Source organism: Limanda limanda, chromosome 11 (genome assembly GCF_963576545.1).
Source record: "Limanda limanda chromosome 11, fLimLim1.1, whole genome shotgun sequence".
In the NCBI taxonomy this organism is placed as follows: domain Eukaryota; kingdom Metazoa; phylum Chordata; class Actinopteri; order Pleuronectiformes; family Pleuronectidae; genus Limanda; species Limanda limanda.
Window position 1 is genome coordinate 26,857,888 of NC_083646.1, and position 12,263 is coordinate 26,870,150.

General features: G+C 41.5%; 1 protein-coding gene across 4 annotated transcripts in view; it reads left to right on the plus strand.

Moving 5' to 3' along the window:
* rims2a (regulating synaptic membrane exocytosis 2a) overlaps positions 1-12,263 on the plus strand; it is a 124,859-nt gene that overhangs the window by 25,950 nt on the left and 86,646 nt on the right. For all 4 annotated transcript variants that reach the window (XM_061080662.1, XM_061080664.1, XM_061080663.1 and 1 more), the window contains one exon: positions 9,836-10,128. In XM_061080662.1, coding sequence (XP_060936645.1) covers positions 9,836-10,128 — 293 coding nt within the window. The remainder of the gene's footprint in view (positions 1-9,835; positions 10,129-12,263) is intronic.

Genomic DNA, 12,263 nt, shown 5'->3' on the forward strand with positions numbered 1-12,263 from the left:
AGCTTAATAATTGTTTTCGATTTAGACCTGTGCTGTTGCCATATACAGTATATATATATTACATTGATTTTCCATAGTTGTCTCAGGTGTAATCTTCTCATGTCAAGCAATAACTAACTTATCTATAGCCCACTTGGATTGAGGTGGATGCTAGCAGGTTCCATTGGAACAACAGAGCAGCAGCTCTGGGATAGACCTGTGTTCTTTTGCTCCCTTCAGTTGTACAGGCTACCATTGTTCCCTATTAGCCAGGAGATCAGTTACTGTGTTCTACAGATGGTGTTGAGTAATACCAGTGGCAGCAGGCTGGCGATGGATGTTGATGGGGCCGGGGGATGAGCCCTTGAGGCAATGCCAACTATTTACCTGGTGCTGGCTTGGCCTCCTGGCACTCAATGTCATTTGTCCATGCAGACCATGGATGCTGTTGTTCAACACATAGTTTTTTAAATGTAAATACATTTGAGTTGTGTATAGTGAGATGCAGCTGCAACCCTCAGTGGAATATGTAGGCGGGGGTGAACATTTGATTCCAATCCAAAGAAGCATTTGACAGAAATAAGTCATTCCACTATATCTACACCTTGTAATTCTGCCATATTTGAAATTTATCTTTAGTTGAAAATCCAGGAACTTGCTTATACAGAGTTGTCTTCAGCAAGAGAACAGAGTAAGTGTTTATGTCATCATATATATACATCTATATATTTATGTATATATATATATATATATATATATATATATATATATACATAAATATATAGATAAATTCAGTCAGAGGAACAGAACGACAGCATGATCATGAGTAGAAGAGAAGGCAGCAGTTATGAAGGGTATAAAAGGAGGTGGGATCATTTTCTACTCATAGACCAGTCAGACACATGAGAGTGCACAGTCATAGACACAGTGTGTTCTCTGTTTGTAATAGAGTCAAGTGTATCAGGGCTGACAGGCGCTGTTAGGAGCCACCAGGGGTTAGCAGGGACCAGTGTAGGAAGGAATTGAGTTTTGGCTGAGTTGAGATCACAAAAAATATTTGATGCTTATTTCTGTGAGGATCTGGAGTACAGGTTATCCACTTCTACATCTGCAAGTAATTCACTGTTGAACTGATTTCAGCAGGTGACTGTGATTGTTTTAATTTGAATTGGGATTTATTTTGAAATTCATTATCTTGGCGTCCGCATTTTAGATGAATGCATAATTGAAATGTTTATCTGGGCATTCTGACAAAGAAAAGAATTTATTCAGATCTTCAGAAGTATGTAGGTGGATTCTTTGTCTGTGAACGCTTATGCTAACTGCACCGTCTTAGTCAATAGACTGCGAAGGGCATCAGTTGTAAGTTCAGTTTGCAATTATTCTTAGTAGCACACCAGGAGTATTGTGATATTCATTGCTGATTGCTTATGCCTTTCTTGTATTAACAAATGGACAGAAGCTTTGATTCCTCTGCCACCAACAACAGACCAAACTGTGCCAGACCAGCTTGTCTAAAAGCTTGTGTGTCAGTGAAAGAGGTAGCGGTGGTGAAATCTGTTCTTTTTCCATCCGTCTACTCTTTCCCTCTCTCGCAGATGGTGACAGCACTGGTGAGAGAGATCTTGTTCTGCCATTGAATATTAACACGTCTGCATGTCACGGGCGGCTCTCATCAATGGTACACTGGAATATAACTATAAGACTAAGAGTTAAACAGCTGGTAAAGGAACATCAGCTCTGAAGGATGAAGGGCTCTGCTCAAATCCCCTGTTTAGCTGCTTCTGAACCTATGACCTAGTCCCATTCGTCATCGTGTCTTTTCAGAACCAACTGAATAATAGAATCACTGATGAACTATCTGCGTTGATAACAATCACTACGCATTAATGGTACCAGCCTCTACTGTAGACACTTGAAGCACAGAGTGAGTTCTGGGGTGTGAAAATATCAAATGCTGATGATTTTGATTCAACTACGTTCAGTGATGTGAAGTATTTGGAATCCCCACTTGTAGCGGTGGAGCTGCCCACCATTTCCTCTGATGTGGCTTCAAAAGGGCCTGAGTAATCGACTGTCTCCAGGGGGTAAGTCATTTGTGATTAAAGCAATTCCTGAAGACGTTCCATGTTCTTGGCCCCCCAACATGTCCGCTGTAAACCAGAAGGTGAAGGACTGCCGTGTTTTGTAAGGACTGCTTCAATTTTCAACAGGGTGTTAGTGTGTTGTTGCTGTAAATACAATTCGTTCTCCCTTAACAGCACAACAGAAATCCTTAGCATCATTGGAAGACGCTGTTGGACAGTGTGTTGAAAATTATTATTGGTTCTGAGAATGGGAGTATAAAGTTATTAAAAAGTGTTACACAAATAACTATTTAAATGAATTAATGTTAATGTAAGGGCTATAGAAACCACATATATTTGTGGCGATGTACTAAAGATGCTATTAAAGCCAGATGCCTAGAATATGATTAAATGTGTTATAATGTGTTGGAAGTGCAGACAAATTATGGACCAAATTAATTTCTGGCTCCTGAGAGTGCTGGAAGCAGTGGCAGACAGCATTTTATATCTGCGTTGCTGAGCTTGTAAACATCTGGCTATGTCTACATTTTCCTCAGCAGTATTTGACATTTTGAGATTGGCTTTTCAAGGATGTTTCAAAGATATATTTCTACGTTATTATTTTCCTGCAAGCAGTGTGAGATGGAGGGTTTAAGGTTACTGATCATTAGTTTTGGTGGTGCTGTAATGCCTTTACATTTAGTAGTATCTATAATAGGATCTTTTACTTGTTCAAATTAAGTAATGCGATTACGCTAAGTGAATTTAAGTAGGCATGTTACTTCACTGCCAATATTACTGACTTAGTGTTTGATTTGACTGTTTATAGTTTAATATATTGACCTATCAAGATATGTCAACTGTGTTTCACAGTCCTACTGACGTCCTCATACAGTAGTTATAATAGGCACAACTTTTCCCAGACTGTGTCACAGGCTCAGCAAAACTAAAATAATGTAAGGTGCACTAATACAAATAATTGATGCAGATTTATAAATGTAACTCAAAGGTCAGTAACTAAGACATTTTTGTCCAGTGATTGGTAAATTATTTCAAGAGGCATCAACTGGGCAAAGGAATAAACTGTACCAAATTAACAATTATTTGTTAATGCTCTGACTTGGTTATTGATAGAAACCGATAATTCTGGCGCTTGGTTCTATTTGGAAAAAAAAAAATTCTCATCTCAAATAAATTCCATTGATATGTTCATTATATGACTCACTATTGTTGTGACTGCATTGCACGCACCTCATAACATGTAAAGAACTCTAGTGGTCATATCTCCGGACTCGATTCCCACAACACGTAAAAGCAGCTGTAGTTTCTTGCACAGTCTCGTCCACGAGTTGTGAATGCTGCATGGCCCCGTGATCTCGTGCTACTGCTCCTGTCTGACGTCATGACGCGAAATGTCTTACTTCCATGATGATGGCGACGATGGCAGCAGCTGTGTCCTGTGTGTTAATAAAGCTCAGAGTTAGTCGGAATGACAATGTGCGCTTGTTGACGCGTATGCGGGAGAAGCTGTGCCTTTCAGTGTCGCCCCCCCCCCCCCCTCTCTCTCTCTCTCACCATTGGATGGCGGAGCTGAGCTGGGACGCGCCGCATCTGTAATGAGCTCCCATCAACTCCGCCACAGATCTGACTCCGTGTTCCAGACGAACTAATGGAGCGGTGATTTGACGCGTTATCGCTCGGCTCACATGTTGTCTCCCCGTAGACCTGCTGACATTGAGCCTGGGATTGCTTGCACGGTTCGATGGCTCCGTTGTGACGATTTAAGACTGGAATCTGTCTTTTTTTGGAATCAGCCTTTTTGAAAGCATTGAGGTCTGGATATTATAATCGCGGTGACGACAGCAGCACAGACAGACGTTTTTGTTGGTTGTGGATCGGATGTGGTCAGCGGAGTGCCCGGTGTAACCTTCACGGTGCTTTACAGCTGCCCGCCCGTTGCCTGGACTCGGAGCTGTCCGCGGTGCTGAAGGTCGGAGCGGAGCCTTGGTTTTGTGGAGCTGCGGACACTCTTCTCCACATTAAACAGGACTTATTGACGCTGATCTCTCAGCGCACACACACGGTTTTCCCTCAGAGGCACCATGGGTAAGCCGAGTGAACACGAGGCTGTGACTGCATCGCGTTTTTCACCATTGGTCACTGTGTTTGTCAGAAATGGGACCATTTCAGCAGGAAGGTGTCACCTTCTGCTGCTATTCTCTCAGAGAATATGTCCTTAAGAAGAATATTTCCATCGTTGTAATGTTTTCAATGCGGTATTTTAGTGACATTTATTTTTTTCCCTTCCAAAATGATACCAGTGAGCGAGGATCGTGTGTGCTCTAAAAATTGAGTTCTGAGTGAGGTTGAGCCGGAGATGTGGGTCTGACAGACGTCCGACGTATTCATGCCTAACCATGTTTTGGATCTCCACAGTATTTCCCTCCTCTTCCTTTGTCCCTAGACTTCAAACAAGGAACATAAATATTCATCAAGTCTATTATTATTACTGGCTCGCACACTAAAATTAGAAGCTCATTAAAATGTAATTCACCACGTGCAGCCAGTGTTGGAGCATGTGAATGTAGGCCTCCCCTTTCATTCTCATTGGCCACTTAATGACTCACACCAAAAATGCCCTGTAAACTTTTTATCCTGGGTAACTGCCTCAAATGCTCATCCTATAGACAGCTGCCATGGAATATATCCAGATTATTATTCATTTTGTTATAATTATGCAACTATGATGAAAAAAAAAAAAACGGTTTAAAAAAAACCTATGCAAGGACATGCAGCTTGTCTGATAATTCAAAATCCAGAGTTTCACCTGTCTAGATATACTGTACTTAATTCAATGACCTGCATGTGCATGGTAATGTGCATTATTGAAAAAACCACCTGCCACAGTGTGTAGCTCCTAAACTGTGACAAACAACAGCTCTGGAGTTTATTAGAAAGTATCTTTATTGATACCTGAGTGGTTAATCTGGACTCGGTCCAGACTAGGATGTTCCGAGGAACACTCCACTCCCTCGAACAATGAGTCATTAATGAGTGGTCCAGTTCACTTCAGCTCAGGTGAAGGAGAGAAAAAACAAGGCAATATGATACCTATGACAGTTAATTTACCACCACATCAATATTGTAGCATGAGCCATCTCTTGGCTTTACTTCATCCCCTTTGCCTTTATTAGATAGCTGATAGAAGGCACGGAGAGAGAAAAAAATGGATAAAATGTGTTTCCCTGATGGGAGCAAAGCATGGAGGTCATGGTTACATAGGTTGCAACTTAGTGCACTGGTCCACCTGGATGTGCTCAAATGAAATTAAAGTGGCAGCAATGAAAATTAATACAAATTTAATTCAATAAAACATTTTACAGGTAGTTTAGCAATTATATTTAATGTACTGTTATAAATATACAAATGAATGTAAAAAGAATGAATGTAAAAATGTCAATGATTTAATTTAACATTTGAGCTGGCGTGGAAGGACATACTGCTGATTCACTGTGGAGCCTCTGTCAAGTAATGTTGTAGTGCAGTTTAATGGCCACAAGAGAGAGCTCAGTGTTCTTTCTCACTCATTGCAAATCCAGCCGTTTTTTTGTGTATGTGAATGTAGCAGACAAAAAGGGGCACGTAAAGTGCATTGCTGAAGACAACATACTCTATTTATATATTATCAGTAGATTATATATAAACTGCAAGACTATTCACCACTAAAATGTGTTTTTCAAAATATTTGGCTATTTGGGCTATTTGGCCCATATCATTTTGCATAGATAAATGTTTACCGGTCCCTCTGGCACATCTTTGGCCAGTGAATTATTTGCTATTTTCACTCTCATAAGCAAACACACTTTTTTGGAAGATATTCCGATATCAATAAAAACAACCTCAGTCTGAAGAGAAAGTATTTGAAATGGAATTATTTATTGATCCTATTGTACTGGGTGTTTGTTTCCCTTTATTCAGTGCCTCAGTAAACAACCTATAGCACATTTAATGGAGTATATATCTTCCTGGTGTTTGCAGCGTGTGATAGAGAGGTATTTAGCTTTCTATTTTTAGCTGCTGGTTCAATGACTGTAATATGTGCAAACACAGGGAGAAGTGGCCCTGCCCAAGGCTGCAGCCCTCAACCCTCAACCCCCATCCCCTTCCTGCAGTCAGCTGTGAAGAATTTGGCCTAAGGGAGTGTGTTCGTGTGTGTATATTTGGAGAGCCCTGGGCAGAATGGCCGCAGTGAAAGTGAACAAACCTCTGGCAGATACAGCTACCTGACCTGTGTGTTTGTCATTGTGCATACATGTGTCTGTTGTGGAGATGATATCTTTGAGGGAATGAGGGGCATTCAGATTCCTGTCAGTGCGGGTTGAGCTAACACTGTCACTGGTCTGCTCCCCTACACGGGCTGGAAGGTTAGCAGCCTCATGCTGTGTGATGTCTCTGCAGTGGGACTAAATATATAGATCTAAGAGATTGAAAAAAGGCTAATTTAGAATAGCATCATATGAAGCTAAATTTCATTTCAACCTAAATCTTGTTTGATTAAATTATCTGTACTTATCATGAGCTATTTTTTCAACAAAGAACCTTATAGAGCATATTCTCACATATTGCTTCCTTGTTCCTTTCCTTTAAAATCGTTGAATCATCTCAAGAGTGCACTGTCATCAGATTCAAAACAGAGTGTTTTCATTCTGCAGTTCATGTAATGTTTTGGACATAGTGTATGAGCATTCAGCCCAGCAGTGACATTTTCCTTACTTTTGCTCTTCCTGCCTAATATACATCAATTTTCATTCTGACTCGGTTCCAAAGTGCAAATCCAAATCCAAGTATTGATGTCTGAGGCTCAGCTTGCCTAACATTTCCTGGACCCATGCACGTTTTTCTTGGCCTGTTATTTTTGGAATACTAATATGCTATTAGATATTCAACGATGAGAAAAAGATGAGGACTGAGAGGGTGGTTGATTATTATTGGCAGACAAGAGAGGTACACAGCAACTGACTAAGTTAAATGCAGTTATATGGTGAATATGTCGATAACATGCTGTAGTCTTTTTAGAAAACAAGGTTTTTAGAGAAAAAAGAAGGTGTCAGTAGTTAACCACAGGTTAAAAATAATCAGTTTTATGATAATGATTAGGTTTGCATCCTATGTTTACCTAAAGTAATTACATCATATAAATAACAAGGCTAGGAATCGCCTGTTGGTCATTGTCAATCTTTTGAAGACAACAAAACTCTCATTTAGTTTCAAGTTTCAAGTTGTATGTTCCCAGCCCCCAGCACACATATGAATATGTACATGTGTGTAACATCCAGGTGCAGGTAGTGATGTGTGGTTATTAGCTGGACAACTGGCCTTGGTGGCTCCGGGGTCTTAGCTGATGACTCACGGTTCACTACAGAGCTCTCAGCTTGACCCCAGATAAAGAGGCAGTCACGGCCTCACTGGCTCCGCTCCTCTGGGATGCATAAAGCACAATTTGCAGCCTCCCTGCTTCCATTGTGTGTCAGCACACTTACAGCCCATCCGTAACATTGATAGCTGGTCATAAATGTCTTGTATGTCAATATCACACCATCCAGTACATGATGCCTGCAATGAGCCTGAAGCTTGTGTGCTCTACATTTGAAATATTCAAAAGTTCCTTATTGCTGGAAAGCAGCTTATTGTTGTACCCAGGTGATTTTATGCGGTTTTTGCTTGTTCAGTAATGCTGCATCCTGGAGAGGAAATGCCTGGACATTCCTGCAGCACTAAGCAGAGAGAATAGGAGATGGCAGTTTTTTCGGAACATCCAATGCTGGTTTACATTTATTTCCCATGATTTCCAATGATGGTTAGAAGTTGTGAATGGTATTTTTGTGCTTCATTTGTGTCTTTCTGCAAATGAAATGCTGATTTCAAATCATCAAATTCAAATCAGTTCTATTTTCCCAGTCCCTCACATAGACACAAGGAGAGAGGTATTATACTGCTGGATGTTAACACCCGACTAACAGCCACGCTGTACTTGTTGCTGCTCTCTCACGCTGCTCGACTGTGTAGATGTATGCAGCTGTCTGCTTGGAGCATCATGACGAGGGTGTAATTGAACACAGGTTCATGAAATCCCTCTCAGATTTTGTACAATCCTTTAACCAGCCAGTCAGTAAGTCTCTACTTCAGTGAAAAAGACTTGATCTCTCCCTGACTCCCCACCCATTACCCACCTGTTAGATGACTGAGCCAGTCACACCATAGGTAATTTACTGCAGTTGTGTAACTGAACGACTGTTTTTCTTCTACTCCACCCACACACCCCATAAAAAAATCCGTATACAGTATTTACTAACTCAAAGGCTCAACATGTCTTGCTACTGATTTGCTACTTTGATGATTTGGTAAAACATTTGTGGTTTCTGTGATTGATTCAAATCGAGCCTTTGAACCGCGGCTGCCAGTGAAGAGACCAGCGGTTTAATCAAGTTTGGTTCATCTAGACATAACAAATCAGTCAATTTTTATTTGATTTAAGGCTGATAAAAATGGTGAGCTACACACCCACTAAGGGTGGGTGAGGCAGCATTCAGGGCCCGCTCACACTAATAACCGTAATGCACTGACTCAGCACTGGGACTATAAAGGGGAATGTAGTAGGGGGTGGGGTTGCAGCAGCTCTTGGCCGCCTTACTGGCTGTCTGGCCTGTCAATCATTTGGCAAGTTCTAAGAGTTCTCAGAAACACTTAGACATCACTTCCAGTTGCTTGTGAAGCAGGTGTGGTCACCTGGAGCACACACGAGTGTCACAAAGGTCTACAGGTTTGACAGAAGGCTGAGCATCACCACGCTGCATGGGTCTGTGTGTGTGTGTGTGTGTGTGTGTGTGTGTGTGTGTGTGTGTGTGTGTGTGTGTGTGTGTGTGTGTGTGTGTGTGTGTGTGTGTGTGTGTGTGTGTGTGTGTGTGTGTGTGTGTGTGTGTGTGTGTGAGTGTGTGTGTGTACGGTGATCAGGGCTGCTGTCTGCCCCTGGATTAATCAGACCGATGTGGTGAGCTAGCTGCTGGACCTGCCATGTGGAGGAGATAAAAGCACGACATCACAGAGCAGTAAAAGTCTCCATCCCTCCAGTCCTTACTGCCAAAAACAACAGGGGGGAAATGTTGCTTTTCCATTTATCAAACCAAAGAGCACCTACTGCAATAGCATGACCTCTACTTACTGTACCACAGGAGATGGGACTAACCTCTTCAATCAGTCACGTGGGCAGTTTGCCAACCAGAAATAATAGTTTAATAGTGATTTTCTGCCTAAAAAATAAGATCAAATGAGCTTCTCATGTGCAGGATGGAAACCTTTGCATGGTCGATCTGAACTTATAGATCTACAGAGGACCCTCAAACTAAAAATATATAACAGCAATAATAAAGCTGATGAACTGAACCCATATAACTTAACCTTCAATGATATAAAAGGCTGCTGCATGTGTAAATGATTTCATCATTCACCTCATCAACATGAATTGTCAATATTTTTTATGAATATTGTAACTGTGGGGTGAAAACTTCTTTATTCAATATAAAAGCTTTTGAAAACCAGTTTAACACTTCAAAATTTGATCTGGATGTGGAAAGAGTTTCACCCAGCAACAGCAATATGTCTCACGGTTATGTTTATGATTTACATAACGCAAAACGCACACAAGTCATTCCATTACAGCTCATCATAGGCTGTATAGGACAACCTTTATCACCATTGCAAATCATTAATGTCTCCCATTCTTTTAACCGCAGGTAATGTGGGTATGCAACTTGTGCCGAAAACAACAAGAAATCCTCACCAAGTCGGGGGCGTGGTTCTACAGCTCGGAAGCCGGTCAGGTGCGGGGTGTGTTTGAGGGCGGGCCACAGGGGAAGAAGGCCAAACTGCAGGACCCGTCCCTGTACCCCTACCAGGGAGCCCCAGGGGACTTGAAACCAGCGTCAGACAGAAGCAGACCACGTGGTGGGCTCCTGCCCAGACAGGGGTCCCTTGACAACGGTGCGGGGCTGAGGTACTCGGGACCAGGAGACGAACCCATAGAAAGGTAAGTTGAGAAAAACACATCCTCCATATAGGTTGTTTTTATTATTCTGTGAAGACATCTATTCTATTTGATCATGGAATTAAGTAGCGCAGAAGTAAAGAACTTGCATATGATGCCTCTTAACTATAGGTGCGTAGAGTCTTTTTGTCTCCGAACTGTATGTGACGGTTGTACTTAGCCAGTGTAGGACAGTGAATCAAGCCAGGCATAAAAACAGTGTCTCCTATAAGCCAGTCAAGGTCCCATATAAAATTGCTTGTACATGGAGCCCATGAGGCCTATAAAAGAGACAGAGACACAGATACTGTATCTGGCACTAACTCAGCATTTCTACAACAGTGATCCACCCACTCACTGTCTCTCTCCTCTTCACACACATACAGCACACCGGCACATCCAAACACAGATGGTTTCAAGACAGACTTAGCTGGCAGGTGAAGGGTGCTTGTAAGAATTTATACCATGGCTTTCTTTGAGAGAAACTGTTTTGTCATGATGAATGTTTGTACACCAGTTCAGACATCACCAGCTTAAAATGAAGATGTTATCGGGATAGAAAACGTAGAGCAGGTCTAATTATGATTCGGTACATTGTGTTCCATTTATCATATGCGCTAAATACCCGTTCTGATGCTGACAAACAGGGGACATGCTGTGCTTGGGAGTCCGATATCTGGTTGCTTATTTCTCGGTACTCATATCAAGAAAGGTGGTTGCTTTCATGTCCATGACCATGGGGGCGCCTTCCTCTCTTTTTCTCTCAAAGGAAGGAAGAGAAGCTTATCGTCAGAATCTATACACTATAATGTGTCTTCATAGCAGAGAGCTAGGTAGCAGGCCGATGAAAAGAAAAATCCCTCTCTCATGTCCTTGTTTGCTCTTACGTATTTTTAACCTTAGAATGTGGACTTATGCCCATATATATATATATATATATATATATATATATATATATATATATGTATATATGTGTGTGCAGAAAGATTCTGTGAATTATATACCATTTCAACTACTATTCTGTGCTGACCTTTAATACTTGGCGGGTCACATATCCCATAGTCTAGCGCAGGGGCAAACCAGCCCGCACGAGCCTGTTCCCGCAGTGTGTTTGATGACACAACTTATTAGTTGTGTGTATCCTGCGTCTGCCATTGCAACCTTCCATTTACTTTGTAATCTTTTAAAATGCTCCTGCACCTTAAGAAATGGGAGAGCTCTCGTAGAAAACCAATGTTGTCATCTATTGCCTGATATTTTGCAACAAATCAATGTTTTGATGGATATATCCAGTGCCTTCCATTAACCAGCACAGAGTGTTGGATACAAGTGTACATATATTCACAGTACTTTCACATTGTCAGCTATTGTGCAACGGTGACACACACTTACACACCACACACACACTTACACACACACACACACACACACACACACACACACACGCACACACACACACACACACACACACACACACACACACACACACACACACACACACACACACACACACACACACACTCAGAAGCATTGCTTTAACTCCAAAATAGATACCTTTCCCCCCTGACTGAGTTAATGTATATTCCTTGGCTTTCCTGGCTAAATCTTCCATCCAATGTCTTTATATTCTGAATACAAACCCTGAAGTAGCACAGCAAAGAGCAAAGCATCATATAACTACATAGTGTTATAAAAACTGCCATATATAGAGAAATTGTGTCAGTGCAACTACAATACATTAACCATCTTCTCTTTAAAAGGTTTTGTTTTTAAGGTGCTTTTTCAAATTGATGATCGGACTGACTACAGGTTATAGACTGCACCATGCAATCAGTCAGTCAGTCAGGCAGTCAGTCAGTCTGTCCATTCGTCCAGGCTCTTTCTGTATTTTTATTGATGGCATGGCCAGAGAGCTGGATATAGTATGAGGGATTTTTGCTTCGGTATTGCCCACATTGTAGAGACACAACAGGAAACTGGCTGTCTGAGAATTCATGGGATAATGCTGATGATGGATCGCTGCAAGTCCATAAATAGCACTCCCACTGCATAAGCACCAAAACCCACTTTCATTAATCTTAAAGAATGTTTAAATTAACTCCTGGATGTGTTCTGCCCAAGAAAGGAGGCGAACAAGC